Genomic DNA, 27,272 nt, shown 5'->3' with positions numbered 1-27,272 from the left:
GATCGTCCCCCTCCTCGGCCCCCTCTGGCCGCTGTCAATCTGTTCCATGTTTCCAGGTCTCTGGTTCTATTTTGCTCCTTGGTTTATTTTGTTCATTAAGTACTACTTCAGTGAAGCACAGTGGCATTTGCCTCGGGTAGGGACATCCCGTTATAAAATGCTGCAGTAAGAAAGGTTGCTTCTTCAGTCATATCTCGATCTCGAGGGCCTCTGTGGCCGCGACTGGTGACCCGGGATAAACGCAGTGAGGGCATCGGTGGGCGAAGTCATGGTGAGCGGCGCGCACTGCGCTTCTGAGACCCCCTTGTGCACAGGGAGCGCGCTTCGTCCGCCGCCCCGACAGTGACGATGCCCACTCGCTCACGTGTCCCCAGAAGTTAGGAAGCCGAATTTGTTGCCAGGGTAGGTGGGCCTGGCTGTTGGGACGCTGGGATCCCAGAGCACCTGCTTCTCGGCTCGCTCCCAGATGGTCCCGGTGGGTTGGAGCTGGTGCCCCGAGCGCTGACTGCGGGGCGCCCGGGGAGAGTGCGCCCCACCTGGGCCGGGGAGGCCGCAGCACCCGCCCCCCCGCCCCCGGGAGGGGCGGTGCACGGGGGTGGAGGCTGCGCTCCGGGCAGGGGCTGGCCGAGCTGCGGGTGGCCGGCCGCTCCGGATGCTCGGGGTCCCGGCTCTCCGAGGAGGTCAGCCCTCGTTACGAAGGTCTGTGCTTCGCCCGCGCCGCGGAGTGCTGGCCATGAGAACCCTGTGGCTGGCGCTGTGCGCGCTGGCGGGGCTGTGGCCGGGGACCATGGCCGGATGCGTGGAGACTGGGCGCTGCTGTCCCGGCCGCGACCCCGCCTGCTTCGCCCGCGGCTGGAGGCTGGACAGGATCTACGGGACCTGCTTCTGCGACCAAGCCTGCCGCCTCACGGGGGACTGCTGCTTCGACTACGCCACAGCGTGCCCAGGTGGGTGGCAGGGCCGAGGGTGGGGCGCCGGCCATTCGCCCGCAGCCTAGAGGCGCACGATCACGCACCAAGGAGCGCAGCCCGTAGCCCCTTTCATTCCGGTGGGTCCAGTTCCTCTATCCCGGCCCTCTCCGATCCCTCCCAATCCCAGCTCCTTCCATCCTAGGGTCTTCCAGATCCTTCCATCTAGGTATACCCAAGTCCATCCTGGAACTCTCCGTCCAGCCCCTTGTATCAGAGTACACTCAGCTCCATCTGCCCAGGGTCGTCCAGCCCCTCCACCTATGTGCACCTCAGGCTCTTTACCATAGGTGCCTCCAGTCCCAAGTATCTAGACATACTGCTCCAAAGCACCCCCCTCCCGCCAGAATCTGGATGGAAGGTGCTGGGGCCCTCTCTTCTTGAAGGGTTCGGGGTCACAACTCTGCTGGGTGAATTCTTCCACTCAGGAACTCAGAGACACCTCCCACCTGGAGAAATGGCACCGACAGGTCCGGGGCACGCCCCTGGACCAGGTTCCACAGCTTGCTTTCTGTTAGTCCTCAGGCATTTTAGGGGTAGGTGAGGAGTGATGAAGAGAAGAACATGTAATGATCCGACTCAGTGCCCAGGGCTTGCTCTGAGAAGGAACTTTTCTGCTGCAGAAGTTCTTGGAGAACAGCTGGCCTCACCTCCGGACTCCGGACATGGCAGCGTACATAGCCGTTCTCATAGGAAGGGGTCCATCTGCTCTCTGAATTCAGTTTTATCGAGAGAGCTTGATAAAGATTTTTATCTCAGGGTTCCTATTATGTTTTATTCCTTCTGATTTTCCTTTAGGATCAAACTTTTTCATTTCCCACAGTATCTGGTATGGGCTCAATAATTGTTGATTCAATTAAGTTAAAAGGTAAAGGATGAAACGGTGAGAGAATCCTAAAGAATACGGTGTGCCCTGATAGAAGCTGGCTCTGGCAATCAAAGTAGCCCTGCTCTCTGTTAATCACATCCCCCCTACAGGCCGTATAGATGACCTCAAGGATCCTGGGTTTGTGGGGTCCTAAGCATCTTCCTGGAAGAGTATCCTGCAGGGCTGTGTCATTCCCTGGACAACCGGTGCCTGGTAGAGTCACACCCCTTCTGCCCCTTTCTGCAGGAAGAGGTCACAAGTCCATGTCTGAAGGTCACCTGGGCCTATTGCTGAAGAAAGAACACAGTCGAAAAACATTAGATTCTCTTTTTATCCTGATCAAAAACTAATGATTTACCTACCACATTGATCTTTTTTTTGATAAGCTTCTTTCCCTTTCCTGTTCTAAAGCCAGGGTATTTTACTACCAATATGAGGTGATGTGTCAGTTATTTAGAAGGGGACACCTGTGCCCTTCTCGGTAGCCCCATCTTACCCAAGCCAGTTTTCCTCAGTCACTTGGATCTCCAAGTGAAGCCTGTCCGCTGTGGCAGCCTGTCTCACTCAGCCCTCTCTCAGGAGGTGTTTACCTGTATTTCAAGGGTAGATACAGAATTCTTGTAGTTCAGATCACATGCTCTGGGAAGTACAGGGACCCAAAGATGATGAAGGCACACTTTCTGCCTCCTAGAAGGTCATAGTTGAGCAGGGAAACACACGTACAAGACCGTGTGCAACACGCTTAGTGCCCAAATAAGGGACCTGTAGGCTAGAGAAGAAAACCTGAGAAGACCAGAGGAATTCAGAAAGACTTTTTCCAGAGGAAGTGACCAGCAAACCTACCTCTGCAAAATGCGGAGGTGCATAAAAGGGGAGGGGATTCTAGGAGGATTCCAGCAGTGACCTGTGGGTGTCAGCTTTTTTGTGCCAGGCACTAAGCAAGTCCCTGAGACCAGCCTGGCAAATAGGACAGATTTGGTGAATGCACTTAGGTACGGAGATTCGGGCCTAGAGAGTGCTTGGGAAAGGCAAGGCCAGTGTCCTAAGAAGAACTGGCTTTCTACTGAGCACTAACACCACTATAAGCAGTTGCGGAATCCTCAGAATCTTTATTTGGTCAAAAATAAATCCCTGATTTTCAGCCCAGGAAGTAAAAATGTTTTTTTAAAAAAGACTTCATTTTGGAGTGGGGATTTATTGAGTAAAGATTGGCAGGCGACCTTACCATCCCTGGAAGGACTCAGGATCCAGCCTAGTAGAAGACTTGGGACTGAAAAGGCTCCTTGTTAGTCAATTCTCTGCACCTGGAGCTTTCTGGGGGGAAGGGAAGAAGCAAATAGAAACAATTGGAAGGTGGCCACTTGGTGAGACTGAGCCTGCTGACCCCTCAGAGCTGAGGTGAGAGTAAGGGCACCACGGAGCCCTGGACGAGTGTCACGACTGAGCTAGCGGACTCTGGGGTTTCGAGAGGCAGAGCTGGCCTGCATGAGCATCTCACCTCTGCAGCAACTGAGACTGCTGGGGACTCTGCCCTTATTACTAAGTCACCATGAAGGGACGGGGGAGTGAGAGCCGAACCAGGCTGCCCGATTTCAGGGTGCCATCAGCCACTTCTGTGCATGCCAACTCACGGCTATTACTCATTCCTGGGTAAATCGAGGCTCAGCAGCGCAGAGCACCCAGCTCCTCTACAGACACAGAACGATTCTTCGTCCTAATGTGGTGTTACCTGTTGATGCTCTCAGAGCCTTTTTGACTGCAGTGACATTAAATATGAACAGAAAGTGGAACTGTTACAGAACTTACCATGCCTTACTCTATTCCTTCTGACGTTTTAATTTTGAAAAACACATCTTTTTTGGTATGGCCAAAAGATGAAATACTGAAATTTCTTTTTCTAAATAGAATTTGTTCTCATTAAAAGTAATGAGTTATTGGATCTATAGAATTACTAAGCTGCCAAAAAATCTGTTCTGAACCCAATTATCTAAAAAATTCTTGTAATAATGATGGCATGGGTTTTAATACTAACTATGCATCTCCCCCCAACCCTCCCCCCCCAAAAAAAAACCACAGGAAATTCTCCTTTGGCCTGATCAGGGATGGGGAGAAGGGGACAGGTAGAGGAGGGGGACAGATGCACATATTACCTGTCCAGGGCCAAACTTCTGGGAGGGCTGTCTTGTCGGGCTCAGAACACCTCAGTCTCTAATTCATCAGCTTGGTTCCTGATCATGGAAATAGTGGGTTGCATTGGATCTTGGATGAGCAATTTAAGGAAAGAGGAATAATTAACCCACATGGAGAGGGACAAAAACTGAGTAGCCTATATGGGCTAATCTGTTCTAGGTTTATAGAGAATGTAAAAAACTAACTGGCCAAACCTGATGTCATATCTGGCTGGAGGAAGACGGGGCACTGTACTTGAAAACATGGGCTTTGTAACTCACTCAAAGCAAGGATATCGCAGTGTTTGATGATTTAGAAAGGTGAGGCTTTACTGGAACCACAGGGGCCAAGAGACAGCGTGTGGCTTCCCCTGCCCTTATCACTGCAGAAAACACGAGCAGGGCCGGGCACCAGTCAATATTCAGCAGGCAGGATTTGGCTGCAGCCCTGGGTGTGCAATCAAATAGGGCGAAGTTGTCAAGGCCTACCCAGCATTCACTCTGTGCCAGGCCCTCTTGTGGGCACCTCACAGCTCCAAACTGACTTAGGTCTCACACCCACCGAGGTTACACACATACCTCAGAGATATCGTGGGTTTGGTTCCAGACTCCTGCAATAAAGCGAGTCACAATGAAGCAAGTCATAACCTTTTTTTTGGTGGAGGGTCTTGCCTTCAATTTTTAAAAAAATGTGACATCTGCAAGGCACTATAAAGTGAAATGCAGTAAAATGAGGTATGCCTGTATACCTCACTTTAGGGCCAAGGTATTCGGGGAACCAGGAGGTTAAAGGTTAGGCAATTGGTCCAAAATCATACCACTAATAAAGAGAATTTGACCCCATGAACTGTGGATCCACAACCCACACATTATGTTTTTGGTCCTCGGAGAAATGAGGCCTTATGAGAAGCTGTGCACATACTTCTCAGGGTAGGGCCCAGATAAATCCTGGTGGAGTGAGTGAGCCTGCTCTCTCCATCAACCACGTATTCCTTCAGGGCAAGAAAGTGTGCCCTGCTCCTTTGTGCAATCCTTGGTGGTGTCTCGGAGCCTTGATAACGTTTGTCAAAATGTATGAGCCCTCCTTCCACCTAGGGGACGCCAGCTGTGGCTGCAGAGGGCACTGCCAGCTGGGGTGTATCCACATGCCCTTTTAAAACTAGCATTTTCTCCCTTGACTACAAAACGCATGTTGCAGAAAATTCATAAAATATAGAAGTGCACAAAAGAAAACAACTCACCCAGACACTTACTATCCAGGAAAAGCATCTTTATCTTTTAAATTTGCATCTCCTTTTTTTCTGGGTTTACATGGTACATAAAATTTCATTTTTCAAATGAGGCAGCCCATTTCATTGTCTTGCCAGCATTTCATGCACTTGTGCAGTTAATGTCTCAAAAGGGGGAAAACCCCCTACTGGGGGCTAGATAACATGGTTTCTGCAAGAGGAAAACAGTACTTGCTCATTTTATTGGAGCTTTTTTCAGGGGGTAAATAGTAACTTAGACAATGTAGTCTCACTTGACAAAGTTTCACAGGAAAGGGTATACATATGGAGGGAGAATAATGCAGATAACATACATTTAAAACTATGTCGCCATGGGATGTGTATGTGTGCGTGTGGATAAGGGGCTGTCTTTTTCTTCCTTAGAATGTCAGGAAGCAAAAGCCATACATAAATGGCACTGCTGTGGGCAAAGTGTAAAAAGGAATATTTCCTCAGGAGTGAATGAACTCCACAATGTGAGAGAGAAGGCACTTGATCCTGGGTGGCCTTTAATTTTGAGGTGGCAGAGAGCCAAGGAAGCAGGGCCAGATTACAGAGGTGAGTGTGATTAACCAAGGAGACCCAGCCGCATGAGAGTAAGAGCAAGGCCTTCCACTAAGAAGAAGTAATTCAAACTATATTTACGTAGTGAAGGACTGTGGCTGCCAGCTTAGTTCGTTGCTGTGTGTGTATTTGGCATCATCAAGAAAAGCACTGGAGAAAAATATTTTTTAAATTACCCTTCGGTATTTTAAAGACTGAAAATAGTGTGTCTAGTTTTGGCTGCCACAACTCACTGAAGCTCAAAAGTGCGCTGGTAATGTTGAGAGTGAAAGCGTCAATAGGAAGATGGTCCAGAGCCAGAGTCATCAACCTGACAATGTGTGCCGCAGGGAAGGGGAGCCGCTGAAGCAGCGGAAGTCTCTAAGTGGCACCGATAAGATAGGCACGGATATTTTTTGCACCATATTCTGAAATTCTTGAGTGAGGGAAATTTGGCTCAGATAAAAAGAAAAACCACTTCACACTAAAGATAATAAAATTTAAGAAACTTGTTATGTTCCAGATGTGGTACTAGCAGGAGACTGGAATGGGCTAGAAAAAATTTGAAGACGTGGGGCTGCCAGGAGAAGCTGGGGTCTCTCTAACCTGAAGGTGCAGGAGGCGGTGCTCCTTCCAATGACCGGCTTTGAGGCCGCCATTGCCAGGAGAGCACAGCCAGCTCTGGGCCAGGTGAAGAATCTCATGTTTTGGGCTCTGGGAGTTTCTCCTTTCCTTCGCACTCTGGGGCCTCTGTCAGTGCTGTGGCTTCTAACTAATATGAGCAGAGCAGAGTCTATTTCAATGTAGAACATTATTTAGGAACTTGCCCAATGCCATTCATTCATTCATTCATTCAGCAAAACTTTTTTGACTATCTACCAAGTGCCAAGCTCTAGACATGAAGTGAAAAAACTCAAGCACAATAAGCAACAAAAAATAAATATGTAATGATGAGTCATAAAGCTGCTTGAAAGCAAGCGGCACTGAGCTCTGAGAGGAAATGATTTTGAGGGGTGTGTGTAGTGGGGGCTGGAAGATGATTTAGCCAGGCTGGCCCGAGAAGGACTCCCAGAAGGGGAACTAATTCATCTGGGACCTAAGGATGAGCCGAGCCCAGCCATGCCCAGTGTGGGAGGAACATTCCCGGCAGAGTGAACACACAACAAAAGTTTCAGAGTGTGAAAGAGTTTGTGTCTTCCGGGGTCAAGCGGCCTGGTGGCTGGAGCTTGGCACAGAGCCAGTGGGGGTAGAGGACTCCAGGTGGGAGTGGAGCGGCAGGCACAGGTCAGTCACACACAGCAGGGAGTTTCAATTCAATGGCAAACCACATTTAAAAAAAGCCACTTAAAAGTGTTTTTTAAAAAAGATCAGTGGTAATTTTTTTTAAGGTCATGGCACATCGCTGTGGCTGGATACCCTGTTAGGACATGTTAAAAATGTGCCCTGCTCTTGAGCCCAGATCTGTCACTGAAATATATAACTTACTTTTCTGTTCTTGGCCTTTCTCCCTGTGGCCATGGTAGAGACGTCTGATAACCAGAAACTCTTGAGGAGGGGGGACTAGCTGGTGCATCAGGAAGGACTTGCTAATTCCTTATATTCTGGATCTTTCCATTAGCTCACTTCACAGCAAGATGAGGGCCATAGGTGCCCACTGGGCCGAAAGCAGGGACCCGGGCATCTACTTCATAGTCCTGGTCTCTCTTCTGTGTCTGCGTCTTTGTCTCTGCTCTGCATTCCCTTGTTATGCTTCTTAAAATCACCTCCCAAATAAATGGCTTGCATTCAAATCCATGTCTCAGAATGTGCTTTTGGGGAAACTCAACCTGAATATTACACTGAGTTTAAATAAAGAAGAAGAAAAAAAGGGCTTACCAAGCTTCCTGGGACAATTAAATCTAGGCTTCCGTCCCCTAAAATAATGTCATCATTTTAAGACATCAGGAGGCTGTGACAAGCTTGGAGTCAAAGGTAATCACACTGCTCACTAGGAAACAGCCCGTCAGGCCCCAGTAATGGTGAATGAAATGTGAAGATTGAGAAAGTCAGTTTCGAAGAAAATAATATTTTGATATGCTGTATGTAGGTGTAAATTAGATATGCTTAGTGGGATGGGGACAAGAACATAGGATAGTTCAAACGGGAATTTTTATCCTGTGGTCTAATATATGACTCATGGTAATAAGCCTGTCCAAAATTTCCATACTTCCCTTGACCTCCATGACCAGAGATTGCTTGTGATTTCAGTGCCTTCCAGTCCAAATCATCAAACGTTCACAAGTTAACCAAGCATAGATTTTTTGTGTGTGTGTACAGATAGGAATAAATACCTCAGATTAACCTTCTAACTCAAAATATTTTGTGGAACAGCTTTTGTTAATGCTACAGGTCCACGAAAACTTGTTTCCTTTTGTGTTACCATGAAGCCATCAAGATGTTGTTCAGAGCCCCAGAATGTTCAGATTCTCTTTATGAGGCTGTTAAAGTCATTGATCAGAAAAACGGGACATAGAATTTTGCCGAGGACTAACTTTAACCAAATAGAAACAACAGTTGATTCAATTATTCTGTGATTTGAGAGTTTTCACTGTGGGTCAAACCCAGTAAAATAAACAAACACTGGACCAGAAATGTCGAAGAAATACTGGGAGACAAAATTCAGCCCTATAGCGCTCCCCAGTGCCATCTTTTTCCTCATGGGAAAAATGTGACCTTAGGCCATATTATAAAATTCTGTCATGTCAGAATGTTAATCTTTGAAACAAGTGTATTTTTTAAAAAGTATATTAGTAAATCTTATTTAAGTCCAAACATAAGTGCAGGAATAGCTAGATTGAGAGATGAAGAGATTTGGGTGGGAAGAGAGTTATTGAAAGAATTAAGGACAGAAGTCCTTTTCACCCAGCTCCTAGCCTGGCAATCTCTTTAAATGCCTCGTTCTGTGGGCCAGTTTAATCATGGCATCCTAAATGTAACAAGGGAGGGGTCAACAAGAGATGACAGGAGCAGGAAATGACCCATTACTGCATTTCCAAAGGATGTGTGCATGGTGGATATGGGGAACAAACTCTAATGTGGCTCACTGTTGCTTTTTCAGGTAGTTGACCCAAGTCACGTGATACCTCTGAGTTTTTAGATGATTAATAAAAGCATATTATAAAACACTTTGAAGTTTTTGAATTACTGAAAGGTGGTTATGTTGGGTGTGACCCTTTTCCTTCTTCAGTTTTCAAGTACAAACCGTCGAGTCCAAGCTAAGATTTCAGAGAAGGCGGGGTGCTTTTTCGGTGAAGCCTCCGCAAACTTGCAAGTGTGAGGGTGATAGGGAAAGTGGGTCACATTTTGTGGGAAAGGGTTTTGGCATCTAGTTTAGAGGTACATACATTTTCTTTCTTGTCCTTTCTTGTATTTAATTTCAAGTCCTGACATAATTCAATTAAAACACTCATTACAGTCCTTTTATAGACTCATTAGGACTTTAAATGGGAAAGCTAAGTGTGTGACTACATTGACTTCACAGTCATGGTCAGGGAATTAATGCTCCAGCCAGACTCTTGCCCTGACTTGGCCCCTTCATGACCACCAGGGTGCTTTTCACCTCGGTGGGCCCTAGTTGCTCATGTCTACACTCCGGCTCTCATAGTTGATGAGTCGATGAACCATGAGGGTGAGAATGAGCATCCAGGAGCAGCCGAGAGTACAGAGGTCCCTCGGTGCGGGCCTAAGCCTGAGTCTTCCAGAGACACGTTGGCTGAAATTCACTGGGTAGGTGATGGGATTACTGGTGCTACAGTGAATATTTATTACTGTTACAATAAAAAACATTCCGGGCAGGAGAGGATAAAGTTACAATCAAGGAAAAACCAAAGCCAAGATCTAAACTAAGCCGCGAGTATGAGGAAGTACCCTAAAGGAATGGTCTCTTTACTTAGGTGTGTCCTTGGCTCAGACCCACCTCCGTGGTCCTCGAGTCTCTGCCTGCCTCTGAGAGGTAGCCGGTTATCAGTTAACCATCAGGGCAGTGGCGTCAATGTCAAAGGGGGGGCCCTGCTGAGACCTGGTGTCCCTGCAGACACAATTCAAGTGGGCTGGACGCCGCTGTTACCTGGGAGGGAGCAGCCTGGCAGGCAGCTTGCTGGGTTCCCTGGGTGACCGTCTCCTGGTGCTGTTTTTCAGCTCGCCCATGCATCGTGGGGGAGTGGAGCCCCTGGAGCGGCTGTGCGGACCAGTGCAAGCCGATGGCCCGTGTGCGGAGGCGCCTGGTTCAGCAGGAGCCCCAGAACGGCGGCATGCCCTGCCCGGCTCTGGAAGAGAGAGCCGGCTGCCTGGAGTACTCGACGCCGCAGGGCCAGGACTGCGGGCACGCTTTCGGTAAAGACGGAGGTTTGCACAGTGCTGCCGCCTTTGTGGTCTTGGATGACTCTCCGCGCGCTTGGTCCCCTAAAGGGTCAGGTAGTGAGCAGGGAAAGTTCCACGCTGCAGCCACTGGGGTGGGCCAGTCTGTGGGGAGTAGATATGAAGCTCAGGAAATGCCTGATAAAGGAATCACCGGTCAGCTGCATACATGTCCCCCAGCCCTATCCCTGCTATTTCCTCCCTGTGTTTATAAACCAGGGGTGGCCCCTTCTCGTGCACAGACTCAGTGGTTTTCAGCAAACTCAGTCACGCTGGTGACACAGGCGTTCAGGCAAGGCGGTGATATTTCACACAGCAGAGTGAGTGTCTGGTAAGGATGACTCTAGTTCACTTTTCACTGTAATTTCTGTTTAATCACCAACATTGACATGCTCATGAAAACAGGAGAGACATTATACATTTCCCAGTGATGATAGAATTATCCTCTTGAATCACCTGCCTCTGCTCTCATGCCATCTAGATTGTGGCTGATGTGATCAGATCTGTGACTTGAAAACATCCTTCTGGTTGTGGGGTGGTCAGTTGGAGGTGCCAGGAGTCGGCTTCTTAGTGAGTCTGGAGCCACATGAAGCTCACAAAGAAATAAGCAGAAAGGCCAGTATCGATGTTTTGATCTGAGTGGAACCTGATAGAGCAAAGCACTGATTCCCAGGAGAGTGGAGATCATATTTTTTTCATAGGAACTAGGAAAGTTTCATGACAGCATGACCTTCATTAAACCATCATGTTCCCTTTTGCATGCCGCAGGCTGCATGCCAGGCCCTGGGGGGCGGGGAGGGCAGGGTTACAATGGTGAGGGAAGCTGCCAGGGAGCCCACTGATGTGTCTAGATAGGTCACTGTCCAGGGGGAGGCAGAGATGCTCATCTGATCATCCTGGGAAATTAATCTCAGAAAATTACAACTGCAGTTTGGTCCAGCTGGTCCCAACCACATGAGAGGCGTAGACCTAGGAGTGTGTGTTAGCTGACTGCCTCTGGTTCTCAGGGTGCAGAGAAGCCACAGAAGTGGGGGGGGGGGAGGGACCTCCCTGAGGATTGGGGATGAGGCTGAGAGACCAGCATGGTGAACCAGATAGTCAGGGAGAGGGGGTTTAAGAAGTCTGAGGCCGATCTAGGAAAAACGTTTGAACACGAGAGTCAGGGTTTCGTGACAGAGAGGTCCAGAGGCTGAGCTGTAGGGACCGCCATCCAGAATGGAAGGAGAGGCGTCAGCATGCCAGGGCTTGTGTGTCCAGTTGATGTCAGCTGAGTGGCATGACCGGGAGTCTTGGGTCACAGAGCTGTGAAGGGCAAGGGCTTTAACATATTGGGGTCTTGGAATCACAAGAGAATAGCTTACAAATGGCCAGCAGATGCTGGGTGTAGTTTCACAGGACATGCAAAGCAGGCCAGGCCTAAATAGCTAAAAATCTGCTTGTTTGGCTATTTTTAAAACAATTGTGTATAGAAAAAATTGAGTTTGAAGCCAGTAGGCTTTGGAGTTATCAGGTTTCAGCCTGCTGTGAGGAAGTAAACAACCCTTGGCCACCTTTGGCTCATTTATGGAACATAGAGAACAGAGAGCAAGGTGAGAGGTGAGAGAGGACCCCCCGGCCTTGCTTCCAGTGGGGGGCCTTGGAGGGCCTTGTTGAGGATTCTGGTCTTTATAGGAAAGGGCCTGGAAGGCCACCGGGATGTTTTCTGCAGGGGCCGATGTGATCAGATGTTAATTTAAAAAGGTCGCCTTCGTGGAGGTGAAAGGAAGGGTCAGGTGGAGCCTCCCGTGGACATGGGTGTCACAGTGGGCTCACGGGGACATATTTTAGGGCTCACAGAATTGGCCACAGCACAAAATCACATTCCACTCATTACTCTGCAGAAATGCTGCAGACACAGCTCAGGAGGGAGTCATTGTTGGACATGACTGATTTTCTTTTGATGACTTTGGTCATCAAAAAACCTATGGTCGTTCTATCAGGAAAAGCAGCTTGCTCCATTCATTTACTGCCGAGTTTGACTGCTAGAAGGTAGTCCTTCAGCACATCCAGTGTTGCACCTGGCTGGCACAGACCCTTCTCAGCCTGGCTGGCACAGACCCTTCTCAGCCCTGGAGGGCCTTCTAACGGGACCGTGCAGGTCACAGGGAAGGGGACAGGAGGGTCACAGAAGAGAATGCTATGAAATGTGTGTCAAGGGCACCAGGCAGTATGAGGTCCACACCCTGCTTTCTGGGGTTCTCTGTCTGGAGATGTCCACCCATCTCTCCTCTGATGGGGCAAAATCCATAGTGCTTCCTACCTCCGATGTCCCTGCGTTTCCAAATTACCCCTCTTGCCCATGTCTTCCATCAAATCCTACAATAGGGTTTTAAGAAGCAGGAGTCTTCTTAGGTGACTCCCCAGAAGGTGTTAGTGACTCTGATCCAACCTCAACAGAAAACAGCTGTACCTAATGGCCTCCTTTCTCGATATGGTCAAGCAAAATCTCTCAGCTTGGAAGAGAGGAGAAATCTTTACTTGAGGCAGGGCCATTCACCACCCTGTCTTTGCTCCCTGATGTCCACTTTTCAGCTGGGAGGTCAGTGATGGCTCCTGTTGTTACCGAACAAGAGGTCCAAGGGAGGGGCATTACAATATTTGGCCCACCTAGGGATGCCCAAAACTGCTATACAACAGGGGCCCCTCCCGAAAACAAAATACTAAAATCTACTGGGCCCTTCTGTCCGCCGCCAATTGGAAAGACATCTCTTAATGCCAGAGATTTGTGAAAAGGAAACAAAATGTTTATTTAATGCTATTCAGGCCTAATGCCTCCACTAAAATATTAAAGTCCTTTAGGGTATACACCTACACCCACACAGCACTCCCTTCTCCCACTGTCCCAACTCCGGGTACCGTAAATCAGGAAAAGAGCACACGTCTGTATTGCAGGCTGCTGGCACCGTCAGCTGTGTCACTGTGCAGGATCTCGAGTTAATCCAAAGTACTGTGGTACCCTCTCATGGTCCACTGGCAAGAGTCCTTTGTACCCAGTTCCAGTCAAAGTCTCTCTTGCTTTTTCAGGCCCCTCAGCCAGAGGGGGCACCCCAAAGCCGCGTGGGCCTCTTCTACCAAAGCTGTGGGAGTCCGCACTCCACCAAAAGCATGTGGCTTTCTTCTTCACCTGGCTGCAGGGATCTCCACTCTGGCAAAGCTGCGTGGTTTTTCCCTTTCACCTGGGAAAGAGGGGGTCCGCACCCTGCCAAAACCACGTGGCTCCATCTTTCACCTCACCAAGAGGGGGTCCTCACTCTGCTGAAACCGCGTGGCTCTCCCCCCATCTGGCCAAGCGGGGACCCTTCATGTCTTGGAGCCAGTCTTTTCCAAGCTCCCACACAGGCACTCCTCACTCCAGAGCGCAGACCCTAGTTCCCATCTTGAGTCCTCCTAGTTCCATCCTCAGTCCCTGGCTCCAAACTTGGCCACAGATATTTAACATATCTATGAAACCAGTTAAAGGTTATAGATATGTTAAATAATCATTCCAGAGGTTAGCTGCAAAACTGTTGCTATGCAAAACAGCTCTCAATGGCCTGGCTCCATTCATCCCTTCCCCCTGGGGGGGGGGGGCGGTGAGGACATCTTATATGTCTCTCCAATATTTCTATAAACTTTGAATTCTGGACACCTTTCTAAATCTTTTTTTTTTTTTGGGGGGGGGGGGCCCTGGCTGCACCCTGTATCACTGTCACAAGCTAACCAGGGAGAACAGAATACCTCAAATATTCCAGTTCAGCTGGTTCCTCAGTGTGATTTCAGACCAGCAGCCTCAGCCTCACCTGGAAACTCACTGGAAATGCAGGTTCCTTGGCCCCCCAGACCCACAGTCACTGGAGCTGGGCCCAGCTCTCTGCGTTGTAGCAAGGCCTCCAGGAGATTGTGCTGCTCATCAGAGTGTTCTGTGGAATACACGTTGGTAAATGGTGGACTGCTGGGGGTGGGGGAGGAGGGAAATGAGAGAAGGTAATGTGAAAATCCAAGGGGGTGGATTCACCAGGCCCCCCAAGCCCGTTTTCACCCCAGCTCCTGTGCCTTCATTTATGTGTTTCCTTAAGATTCCCTGAGCACCTGTGTCATCCCAGCACTGTGCTGGATTTGGAGAGGTGCAAACTTGAATGACACATATCACTGTCACTCAGAACTCGAGGTGCTGAGTCAGCACCATGATGGACATGAAGGTGGGTGAGGAAGTGTTGGGGAGGGGCGCCCACCTCTACCTAGGGCTCTAGGTCCTGCTCCACGGCCACCTGTGTGCCTGTTCTTACCTGCCCCTGCAGGCCTCCTGTTCACAGAGCAGGAGCCTTCGTTACATGGCTCACTGGCCCTCACATTTGTGTGGCAAAGAGTCTTTCTAGACATTGATTCAGTCTTCAGGGCAATCTTGTAAGAGAGTATTTGAGTTTTCTGTGGCTGCAGAAACAAATGACCATGAGCTTAGCGGCTTATGAGAATGTGAATTTATTATCATAAGAGTGCCGTGGGGTGGTCATCCAACGCAGGTCTCGCTGGGCTAACCCAAGTGAGCGAGCTGTGCTTCTTCCTGAAGGCTCTCAGCGGGAGTCCCCTTCCTCGCCTTTTCACGGTTCCTGTCATTAGGGGTAGAGAGCTTAGTGGGACTGCAGTCATGTGGAAAGTAAAACTTGTAGGTGATGGACTTGTATATTTAGCTGAGGAGATTTCCGAGCAGAATGTTGAAGGTGCAGTCTGGTTTCTTCTTGCTACGTGATAGATGGAGGAAACAACTCATCATCTCAATGGAACAGGGCTTAGTGAACTGGGAAATTCTCAGCCTCACAATATGGCAAAGAACACTGAGAGAAGAGATTCATGATCAGAAAGCATGTTCTAGAGAAAAACACCAGGGTGTGACTGGATCACTTTTTGTCAATACCTCAGAAAGTTATGGATAAAAATTACCACAACCTTAGTGAGTTAAGCAACAGAAATGCATTAGCTCACATTTCTGAAGCCAAAAGCCAGACACGGCCTCACTGGGCTGAAAAGGGTGTTGCTAGGGCTGCCTTTCCTGCCCTTTCCATCGTCCAGGGCCGTCCACATTCCTTCCCTCATAGCCCTTCTTCCAGCACCACAGCCTCGCTGCATCTCTCTGTGTCTTTCCTCCAAGGTCCCATTTTTCTAGGACTCTCTTCTGACTCTTCATTTTAATGGGGCCCACCCGGACAATCCAGGATAATCTTGTTTTAAGATCAACCGAGTAGCACCTCAGTTCTTCTTTGCCACATAACATAACATCTTCACAGGTGTGGGGCATTGGGACGTGGACATCCTTGGGGGCCATCATGCTGCCTCCATGCAGGTAGAACAGCAGCATTATCCTTGGTTTGCACAGCAGGACATCGGACCTCGGAGAGGTGAAAGGACTAGCAGAATTCAGTCCTGGATCTCACGGCTCCAGATCCTGTGGGTTCCCCCCACCTCTGCCCCACACTTGGTATTGGTTTGCTGTTAACTGTTATCATTAGACCTAAAATTGCAGTTATAGATTCTGGTAATCCTAAATAGAAACATAAAGGCCTTGCTAGGCCAGTGAATGAAACGAGATCACAGAAGTGCTCTTATTAATGATCAAGTAGCGATTGCACTTTATCTGTTTCATGGAAAGACTATTTTGACTATCTTTTTTCATAAAATACAAACCCAAAAAGCCATGTGACCGTATCTGTTGCACATACTGACAATTTTTATATGTGTTTTCCTCCTGCAAGGAGATGAATGTGCATTATCAACTGTATGCTTGCAGGCTGGTGTCATTGGTCAGATTTGTATTCTATTCTGTTTTCCATGAAATCTTCAGAGTGGGAGTTCTGAGCCTGCTGTTGTGACTCCCCACTGTGTCAGAGGGCTTTATGAAATTCTCAAAACAAATTTAATTTACTTTCATGTTCAAAGTATGTGCAGTACCACCTTTTAGAAGTGGAAGTTGTTGCAAAACCCAACAATGGCAGGTTGATGGGATGCCAGGGAAGTTGGCAAAGGGCCTGTCAACAAAGAATCTATTACATTTGAACATTGTTGCCAGGAAGGGAAAGGAGGGGTACTACAATTTATTGAATCTTTGCTCCGCGCACCCAGCTATGGGCTTCCACACATGAGCAGAAGCAGGACTGAAGGCAAAAATAGTTTCTAAATTACTTACCACTCTTCCTGTAATGACAGTTGCACTTGTGGGGGAGATTACGGCACTGGATCGGAGATGTGCAGGCAGTCTGGCTCCTGGTCCACTTTCCCGAGGACTCACGGGAGGAGGATGTGCCCTATCAGTAGGGCGAGGGGTCAGGACACACAGCACACAGAGTGTAGGGCTACCAGGCTGTTTTTATCAAGAGTCGTAACCACAGAGGCTTGACACTGACTACGGACACTGGGTCTCAGAAAAACAGAAGCTACCTTCTCTGCTGGGCCCTTGCTCAGTCATTTACTATTTATTTTCCCTTTAACTTCTGGGAGCCCCTGGTTTTTGATGAGGAAACCTCATCAGAACACCTCTTTACAAAACTTTGGTGAAGCTCAGTAACACAAAATGTGGAAGCTCGTCCTACATAAGCAGGCCACAGAGGTGCCATCCTGTGATGGGCGTTAATCTGTGCCCAGTGCCCACGGCATTCTTGGGCCATAAGCCCCCAGCCCACCCATGCCCATTTCCTACTTTTGGACTTTGTGATAAGGGACAGAAAGGGGAAATAAAGTAGAATGTAAGTAATTCATGGGAAATATGCCTTATAGAATAGTGAAATTTTGTGGTCAGCATTATAATAGAGACCGTGGAGCTCAGCAATGAGGAGCATGGTTTAGAGACGAGGCCAGGTACTCCCCTAGTTAAACAGGAGCCCTGAACACATTTCTTCCCCTCTCTGTGCCACAATTTCCTCATCTGTGACATGGGGAAATAATAGGATCTACCTCAGAGGGTGTGGTGAAAATTAACTGAATTAACACATGTAAAGTACTTTGCATTGTGCCCAGAAACTTAGACGTGCATGATTGTTAGCGTTTATTTCTATTATTCTAAAACATTTCTGAGGACTTTATATCAGCACCTCTAGGCATATACTTGCCCTCTCTTTTCTAACCTCATTTTTCCCTGGGCTATGCATTCATGTGTATGCTTATGAACTTTTGTGACACTATATGCAATACAAATTAGGAGATCAAGTAAATGTTTTGAGTAAAGAAACACACCCCCAAAATATTATAATTTACCTGGTATAACGCTACCCATTCTTCACTTAGCAAATAAACACATACATTCATCAGAAGAACAGAAATGGAAATAATGATACATGGGAAAACTAAAATCCTTTAGAGTGTCTGTGTTTCTGATCATTAGATCTAAGAGAAACAGAGAGGGATCCTGGCATATGTGCATTCATTTGTCCTTTGGATTGTCTGTAGATTTTGAAATTCAAAAGCTATGGTAATATTTAGAAAGCACGATTTGTTCTCTTTGGCAAACAATTAAACATCTTAGTGCAGCAAGAAAGAGCCACGCAGCTGGGGTGGTAGGGCTGATGCAAGATGTAGGAAGTTTTTTACTGGAAAGATTAGGCATCAAACCGTAGGAGACGAGGGTAATCCTGCAACTGTTAGGGGCAAGTGGCTGCCAGGTAGTAGGCCACTCTTGTCTTACATTCCCTAGTAATATAAAAGTGTCTCCTTGTTAAGAAAATCTAGAACAGAATTAAGGCTGCCATCCTGTGGCAGTAAGGAGCCAGGTAAAATGAACATGTAAGCCTGAGGCATCAGTTTTGCACCCTGTATTCATGTTGATGATGACTTTCACATCCAAAAGCCAACACGAGCTGGTATGTACCCTTCCTGGGTCGGTCCCATTTCTGAAATGAAAGGGAGGAAGGATTTTGTTGAGTCATTTTAGCTGCAAGGCTCAGTACAAGAACAGAAGACCATGGGGGAGTAGGACCCATGTGCCTTGGTGGCAGTTTTGGGACTTTATTCATTTGCTCATTGGCGCACTGCACACACACTTATTAAGTGCATAAATGTGTAAGGGCCACAGTGATGAATGAGGCAAAGCCTTGTCTTCCTTGAGTTGACAGCAGAGTGGAATCCAAAGCTTATCTACAGGTGCTACACAGAGTGACAGGTGCTTCCCTGGACTTAGAAATGAAATAGGAAGGAGATACACAAACAAAATAAAATTACAGAAGGAACAGAGGTGGGGAGAAAGAATTCCTGGCTCCTTTTCTGTTCTCCTACCTAGAGCATCAGAGTTGGGGTAGGGTGGGGGGAGGAGAGGGAAGAGGAGAGGATGACTCAGGCCTTTCCTTCCTCAGGTGGGCAGAGGGAGAGTGCTGCGCTGGCTGGTACCTGGCACACCCTGGCTATGCATTTGGCAGCGAAGCTTCCAGTCAGTGTTTACCAGAAGACGTGGGAAGCACTCACACTTCCTTCCTTTGCTTTTTCTGTTTTTTTTTCCGCATTTCTTATTTTCTCTGTCTCTGGTCACCATTTTTCCTTCTATCCCCCCTTTACTCTCTTTGGTCTTCTTCCTCTCTCCTTTCCTCCTTCACTCTCTCCCTTTCATTCTTTTACTTGATTCTTCCTATCTTCCCCCTTTCTATTGTATTCCTCTACCTTTCATTTTAAAAAAATATTCTCTCCCTTTGTATATTACATCATGTCTTTCCTTGGTTTACCACCCCCCATAATTTCTTACCTCCTCTGGGCTGTTCCTCTGGGCCCTCCCTTTTCAGTGCTATTATTGCTGCAGACAGGGCCAGTTCCCCAGGCCTGCAGTCCCTTCCCCACTCACCTGTGTGCGCACAAATCTTTACCAATGGGTCCTGGGGACACAGGAATGTAGCCACTCTTCACTCCCTGCTGGTGTGCCACAGGCCTTTGGCTTGAAATACAGAGCACTTTTGACAGATTTGAAGCCAAGTTTGTCAAACATTGCTCTGAGTACTTTAGGCTACATGTGTTCAATGTTAATTTGTTTTCTAGTCCCTGCCTTCATAACTACCTCTGCATTCAACAAAGAGAGAACAAGACAAGCTGTCTCCCCACAATGGTCTACAAACACAGAGGACACTGGGTAATCTGATTTTTTTTAACTTATGTTTTTTTTCACTTGACCACAGAGATCAACATGGTGTAATGGGTTTTCCTCTGTTACTTGTTCATTGCCTTTGGGTAAAAATGATTCTACCATGGAGTTGGGAAAGTACTCAGTACCTCCTTGTTTTTGCTGGCCTTTAAAGATTTCTCTGTCTCTGAGGTCTAATCTCTAAAAAGAAACATGCTATATAAAAATGAGTTGATATTATTGTCACTCACACTAAGGGGGCTCCTCTTATAGTCTTCATGGGCCCACGGACTCCAGCACCACCTCTGTTTGGTGAATTCAAAAGTGGCCCCAACCTGAGCTCTGTGGATTTCTATTATCTGCAGGTAATAGACTCATGGCACAGGCTGGGAGGAACCTCTGTGCTCACTACAAGTCTACTCTTCTGTCAGAGCAGGGACACCAGGCAGTTGCATGTTCAAATCCCTACACTGCTGCTCAGCAGCCACCTCAGCTTTTTTGTCTTGAAAAATGAGAATATCAATACCTACCACATGGGTTCTTACAACAATTTAATTAGAGGGAAAAACTGAAGAGAGAGATATCTGGGTTAAGCTGTCTGAAGTTGACTGAAGCTGCATCACAGGATTTTCTACCTCAGGACTTTAAGTTACCTGATAAATGATACTTACCATGTTAGAGATCTTCACTGAAGCAGATGCTCCAAACACTGTTCTGTTATTGCTCATAATTCTATACGTGAAAAACTACCCCATTTTAGCATAGTTAGAACCTAAAATGCAACATTCAGCGTTGCATTTCTTATGATGTCTTATTTCCCCAAAGAATTATAAAAATTGTGTTGCTTTTAAGAACAAGACTGAAATATTCACCCATGTGTGGGGCCCTCAATCTAGTCACATATAGTGTTAGAGTTTTCCATAGCTCAGTAAGAGGTGACAATAGTCTCTGTCACAGAAAAACATGTTTTGCTTCCCATTTCCTTTCACCTGTGACACCCACTATAACTGTGATGTCTGACTTCAAGTGAAAACTCATGTCATTATCCCAGACCCTGTAGGTGAGCTGGGTGGGGAATGTAGGGAAGGCCCTGAGAGCATCTGTGGGGCTGGTGCTGGCCTGGCCATCAAGGATGAGCTCTCCTAGGACTCACATGTTCTCAGGCTCAAGCAAGGTCTTGTTCAATTTATATAATTCATTAAAATGTCAGCAAAGTTGACTTCCAGCCAAGATGGAGGCAAAGGTACATACACTATGCCTCCTTGCACAACCAAAAGAAGAACAATGACAAATTTAAAAACAAAAAACAACCAGAACTGACAGAAAATTGAACTGTATGGAAGTCTGACAACCCAGGAGTTAAAGGAGAAATATCCAAACTGGTAGGAAGGGCAGAGATGGGCAGCTGGGCAGAAAGGACTGGTGGCAAGGCAGCAGCTGGCAGACAGGGTGAGGCAGTGGCTGGTGGAGCAGGTGGTCCCACATTTGCATGAAAATAAACTGGGAGGAAAACTGGGGAGCAAGATAGACCGTGCAACCTAGGGTTCCTGAGTGGGAAAATAAAGCCTCAAAACCTCTGGCTGGAAAAACTGGTGAGGGTTATGGTGGCAGGAAAAACTCCCAGCCTCACAGGAGACTTCGTTGGAGAGGTCCACAGGGTCCTAGAACATACACAAACCCAGCCAGGAATCAACAGCAAAAGGGTCCAATTTGCTTGTGGGTAGCAGAGGAAGTGACTGAAAGCCAGCTGACAGCTGAGCAAGAGCTATTGTTCCCTCTTGGACCCCTCCCCCACTGACAGCATCATAACACAGCCACTTGGGTTGCCCTGCCCTGGTGAACATCTAAGGCTCCGCCCCTTACTACAAAACAGGTGTGCTGAGAAAAAAAAAGTGGCCCAAATGAAAGAACAGATCAAAGCTACTGACAAAATACAACTAAGCAACAAAAGATAAAAAACCTATGAGATGCACAGTTCAAAACACTGGTAATCAGGATGCTCACAGAAATGAGCATGGTTGCAAAATAGAGGAAAAAAATAAAGGCTATAAAAAGTGAAATAAAGGAAAATGTTCAGGGAACCAACAGTGATTGATAGGAAGGAAACCAACACTCAACAGTTTGGAGCAGAAGGAAGAAGGAGACATTCAACAAAAACAGAATCAAGAAACAAGAATTCAGAAAAATGAGGGGAGGCTTAGGAATGTCCAGGACATCTTTAAATATTTTAATATCCAAATCATAGGGGTGCCAGAAGGAGAAGAAGAAGAGCAAGAAATTAAAAACTTAATTAAACAAGTAATGAAGGAGAACTCCCATCTGGCAAAGGAAATAGACTTCCAGAAAATCCAGGAAACTCAGAGAGTCCCAAAAAAGTTGGACTCAAGGAAGCACGCACCAAGGAACATCATGATTACATTCCCCAAGATTAAAATGAAGGAGAGAATCCTAGAAGCAGCAAGAGATAAGGAGACAGTCACTTGCAAAGGAGTTCCCATCAGACTGTCAGCTGATTTCTCAAAAGAGACCTTACGGGCAAGAAGGGGCTGGAAAGAAGTGTTCCAAGTCATGAAATCCAAAGACCTACATCCAAGATTACTCTATCCAGCAAAGCTATCATTTAGAATGGAGGGGCAGATAAAGTGCTTCTCACATAAGGTCAAGTTCAGGAGTTCATCATCACCAAGCCCTTATTCTATGAAATGTTAAAGGAACTTATCTAAGGAAAAGAAGAGAAGAACTGTGAACAGTAAAATGACAACAAACTCAATACTATCAACAACTGAATGTAAAGAAAGCAAAACAAAAACCACAGAAATGGAGATCACATGGAGGGTTATCGGTGGGGGAGTGGAAGGGGGAGAGAGGAGGAAAAGGTACAGAGAATAAGTAGCATAAATGATAGGTAGAAAATAGATCAGGGGAGGTTAAAAATAGTATAGGAAATGTAGAAGCCAAAGAACTTATAGGTATGACCCATGGACATGAACTAAAAGGGAGGAATGTGGTTGGGAGGGAGTGTGCAGGGTCGAGGGGAATGAAGGGGGGAAATGGGACTGTAATAGCATAATCAATAAAATATATTTTTTAAATGTCAGCAAAGTGATCAAGGACTATTTTCCTACTGAAATGTGTTTTTATATACACAATTTAGTAGTTAGGCTAGATAGAGTACAGGATATCCAAATTTCTGCCTATTCATGTTGACCAGATAATTCAGTCATGGACTGAAAAAGAGCTTCAAGTTTCACTACAGTTGTCTCTTGGATACCATCATAGATCAGTGAATGAGAACTGTCATAAGGTGTTCTATGACCAAAGTGTGACCTGTGCAGATGTCCTTGGGGATGACAAGCTTCCTAAGAATTTCTGTAGCAGCTGGCTACCTCTAAATACAGTGAATGACACATGGACATAAACTAAAGAGGGGGAATGTGGGTGGCAGAGGGTGTGCAGGCTGGAGTGGAGTGAAGGGGGGAAAATGGGACAACTGTAATAGCATAATTAAGAAAATATATTTAAAAATATATATATATATACAAATACAGTGAATGAAATTGGTCTTTTTTTTTTGCTGTAGATACTGTATGGAGTTCAAGACCGAGTCACTGACACATCACTGTGCCCTGGAAAACCGTCCCCTGACACGATGGATGCAGTACCTACGAGAGGGGTACACAGTGTGTGTTGATTGTCAACCTCCAGCCATGAACTCTGTGAGTCTCCGTTGTTCTGGAGATGGCCTGGATTCTGATGGGTAAGCGTGGGAAGTGGGTTGAAAGACTTTTCTTTCTTTCTATTTTTTAAACATTTTATTTATTTATTTAGAGGGGGAGGGAAGGAGAAAGAGAGGAAGGGAAACATCAATGTGTGAGACACACATCAACTAGTTGCCTCTCACATGCCTCCAACCGGGGACCTGGCCCTCAACCTAGGCATGTGCCCAGACTCGGAATTGAACCAGCAACCTTTCAATTCACCAGACAGCACTCAGTCCCCTGAGCCACACCAGCCAGGGCCAGGACTTTTTTTGTTAGTCATTTGGAGAGATATGTGCTCTCCATGTCCTAGACAGCTGACCTGTAGGGGGCATAGCAAGGCATGGCATGGACAGTCAAGCATTGAATGAAGAGACCCCTCCTCCTTGCCACTCTAGAGCCCAAGGCTCAGTTCACACTGTGGAACTTAGAGGCTGTTCATCAAAAATGAGGGATGAGGGGGCAAATCTGGATATTGGGGTTCAGGCTTAGCTCCTAAATGACCACTAAAGACCTGATTGCTCCAAAGCCCATTTGTTTTAGAATTTCTTAGGATGGTGACATAAAACATGCAGATTTTTGCCCTGGTAGGGGAGTGTATGGGAGGCAACCTATCGATGTTTGTTTCTCTTTCTATTTCCTTTCTGCTCACTCTAAAATCAACAAACATATCTTTGGGTCACTACTGAAATTAAATTAAATTAAAATATAAAATAAGATATACAGATTTCTGAGCCCCTCCTGAATCTGAATTTTTGGGGAGTAGATTTTTAACAATCTCCCAGGTCAGTTGTTAGCAGATATTTTCTGTATGAGGCCAGATGATAGATGTTTTTGGTTTTGTGGGCCAGAGGCTCTGTCACAAGTACTCAACTCTGCATCAAAATGTAAGCTGACACACTATGTAAGCTGATGAGCTGGGCTTTGTTCTAATAACTCTGTATTTTAGTAAACACCAAAATTTGAATTTCATATGATTTTCATGTATCCCAAAATATTATTTCCATTTTCATTTAACTCTTTACAGTGTCTACAGAAAAGCAGGGGGTGGGCTAGATTTGATTCATGGGCGGTGGATCCCTGACCCCTGCCAAGATGACTCATTCCACAGCAGGTTCAGAAGCACTGCTCAGTGGAGTCCTAAGATAATGATTGAGATTGTGGTGGGCTCAGCTTTGCGAGGTCATAAACTACAGAAATCTATAGATTTTCCAAAAGAACTGACCCTTGAAAACATTTTAACATCTTGAAAACTATGCAAGTCCTATACTCATTTATCAGTTAAATGTGGTAACACTGTTTGTAACTAAGGAAAGGGTAGACTTCTGGGCATGGGTTATGATTTTAAGTATGTCAGATGGAACTGGTAAAAATACAGATTAGAAAGTAAAATACGGACTTTTCCAATTACTCATTATTCCCCTGTTGTGTTTTAATGCTTAATAACTTGAATTTTCATTTGTTAGTCACTTGTACCTAACAGTCTCTGTATTGAGTACACCATATGAACAGTAAAGTGGGTAAGGAATTCATATGAAATAGAAACTTAATATTTACACTTATTATTTTTCTGAATACCTCATCTATATCTTGACTTGAAATTAATTTATAATCTAATTTGTATCCATAAAGTACCTTAAACTCTGGCTGAGGTTCCACTGACTTTAAAAATAATAATTTCAGCCCTGGCTGGTGTAGCTTGGTGGATTGAGTGAGGGCCTGTGAACCAAAGGATTGTCGTTTGATTTCCAGTCAAGGCACATGCCTGGGTTGTAGACCAGTTCCCAGCAGGGGATGCATGAGAAGCAACCATACACTGATATTTCTCTCTCTCTCTCTCCTTCCCTTCCCTTCTAAAGATAAATAAATAAAATCGAAAAATATTATTATTTATATTGATATTAATAAAATATAATATTTTTATTATTATAAATATATAATTGCAATAATCCGGCTTTGCTCTTTCCACATCTCCCATTTTTTTCATCATGGAATCAAAGAGGTGAAAAGGATTACAAGAAATTATTTTGTTTAGACTCCTCTAATTTAAATATACATGAAACAGAAAGCCATTTTCCTTTATGTAGCACTTCATATATTCGGATCAAGTGACAGAAATGAATACCTTAGATTACTACACTCTCAGCACAGGGTGTCCTCAAACAGGGATAAGTGGTAACTTGTTTTGATAGAACCCGAAGAAGGGGAACTTGGTTTGTGATCGTTTTTTAAAATTTCAATTTACAATGTACTTCAAAATCTAAAAACAAAAACAAACAAAAAAACTACCTGGAGTTTTTAGTTTTAAGAAACCTTCAATGTATAATTTTGTAAATTAGCATTTCCTTTGGTTTGCTTTTAGTCTAGTAACATTTTCAAAATATTGTTTCAGAAATCAGACTCTCCATTGGCAAGCAGTTGGCAATCCTCGATGTCAAGGGACTTGGAAAAAAGTTCGGCGAGTAGATCAGTGTTCATGTCCAGCTGTGCACAGTTTTATATTTATATAGATTGCAAGGTAAATATTACAAAATCTGTGTGTAAACATTATAAATATTATCAAGTACGTTCAATGCTTCATAAACCTTCAAAAATTGTGTGGCCAAATTTTTGAACATCACTGCCACACTCTGACGTGGAGAAAGAAAATTGAGGGACCAGTTCTCAGTAAACACAACACCTTTGTTTTTATTTATACTGAGTTGCGGACCCACTGTAAAGTCTCCTGTGATTTTCTGTCCTTGACCTTCCACACAGGGGCCCCTCATTCTATAGGCGGCCCACGTACCACAAAAATACATGTCTATTTGCACTAAAATTACTAGAACACGGTCCACTTATTGGTGAATAAGTTGTCATTTAAGGTTATGCTTTCAATTGCATTTTCTCCTTTTCTGTAATCTTCAAAGCTTCTTGCTTTAAAAATGTATACATATATATGTATACTCTTACATAAACATTTCTCATATATTATTCCACAAATTCTGAAATGATTAATTTCAAGCAAATTTTCACAAATAATTTTCTACAGGACAAATTGTTTAAGATTTAACAAGCATTTTGTAAGAAAAAAAGAGCTATGCTAAAAATACTTTTTTGAATATTCTTCAGTTAATTGAAAAGATCAACTGTTCACTCTGGATCACTATGAGTTCCTTTAAATGTTATACTTTTCATAATGAGAAAGTTTGGCACCAGTGAATGAAACAATTGTTTTAATTATGAAAATTCTACCATCATTAGTATCTAAGATTATTTCCATGGCTAAAGCCTGAAGCTGACTAAAACAGTCTTTTAGATATCCAGTGTCAAGTTCAGTTGTAGTAAACTTATTACAATACTTGTTTTCTATTTTGTGAGTATTCATTTTATGTTTTGAGTAGATGGCAGAGGAATAGATTAATGAAAGCTGGATTTTATTACAAATACTCTGATCTCACTTGCATACACACATAATATTAGTCTTATTTAATGGTAGGAAAAATCTACGAACCAGAGACCAAGTGGCTTGTTTAAGCACCTGGGACAACAGGTCATTCTGCAAGCCAGCCACAGAGCCAGATATCCGCTTCTCCTGCCGAATGAACCCAGCTTTGATGAAAAGCTGAACTGTGTCAAAGACTGGGCTGTAAAAGCTAAGCCCTTTTCATTTTTGAAACAAATTGTAAATTCAGGATATTTTCTTTGGAGAATTGAATCTGAAGATTTAAACTATATGAAATTCCTTCAGTTTCATTTGTATAAAATATTATTAATTAACAAATGATTTACTAAAATACATATTTCTTGGTACTTATTTTGTGATGATAGGATGACAATAGCAAACTTAATAGAAATGGAAAAGTGCCCAATATTTAATGCTGAGAGTAGCGATATTCCTGACTAAATATTCATTTAACTGTCAGAGTTGTTTTTGTAGTAAATTAAATTCTTCAGAAATTAATAATGAAAATTTTGCATCTCTTCAAGGTGAAGATTTCAACTATCAGTTGATTACTAACATTTTAAGACAATTTCTAACATTTGTAAAACAAGGTTTTGGAAAATATACCTGGGTCATTTTCAATGATGCTTAAAATTTTTGTACTGGTAAATAAACTTTTTGTTCACATTTTAAAAAGCTCTTTACTTGTTTGATTAGAAAATACCCAAAATTTCTGGGCAGGACAGTGACTGAACAAAATTTCACCAAAACAAATGA

At 45.2% G+C, this 27,272-nt stretch overlaps 1 protein-coding gene across 2 annotated transcripts; it reads left to right on the top strand.

Annotated features, from left to right (window-relative positions):
- The first annotated feature begins 615 nt into the window (after positions 1 to 615).
- SBSPON (somatomedin B and thrombospondin type 1 domain containing) lies at positions 616 to 27,272 on the top strand. 2 transcript variants are annotated; one of them, XM_053660807.1, is made up of 6 exons: positions 616 to 947; positions 9,992 to 10,186; positions 19,232 to 19,322; positions 22,894 to 23,070; positions 25,464 to 25,589; positions 26,550 to 27,270. In XM_053660807.1, the coding sequence occupies exons 1-5, from the start codon at positions 653 to 655 to the stop codon at positions 25,579 to 25,581; spliced, it is 876 nt and encodes a 291-aa protein (XP_053516782.1). In that variant the 5' UTR covers positions 616 to 652; the 3' UTR covers positions 25,582 to 25,589; positions 26,550 to 27,270. The 2 variants fall into 2 exon arrangements, with proteins under 2 accessions (XP_053516782.1, XP_036992221.2); XM_037136326.2 differs by having other exon boundaries at positions 25,464 to 27,272.

This window comes from Artibeus jamaicensis, unplaced genomic scaffold, assembly GCF_021234435.1.
Source record: "Artibeus jamaicensis isolate MK-2021 breed Jamaican fruit bat unplaced genomic scaffold, CSHL_Jam_final scaffold_916, whole genome shotgun sequence".
Classification (NCBI taxonomy): domain Eukaryota; kingdom Metazoa; phylum Chordata; class Mammalia; order Chiroptera; family Phyllostomidae; genus Artibeus; species Artibeus jamaicensis.
The sequence above is the reverse complement of the archived record's forward strand: the minus strand, read 5'-3'. Positions and strand labels throughout refer to the sequence as shown.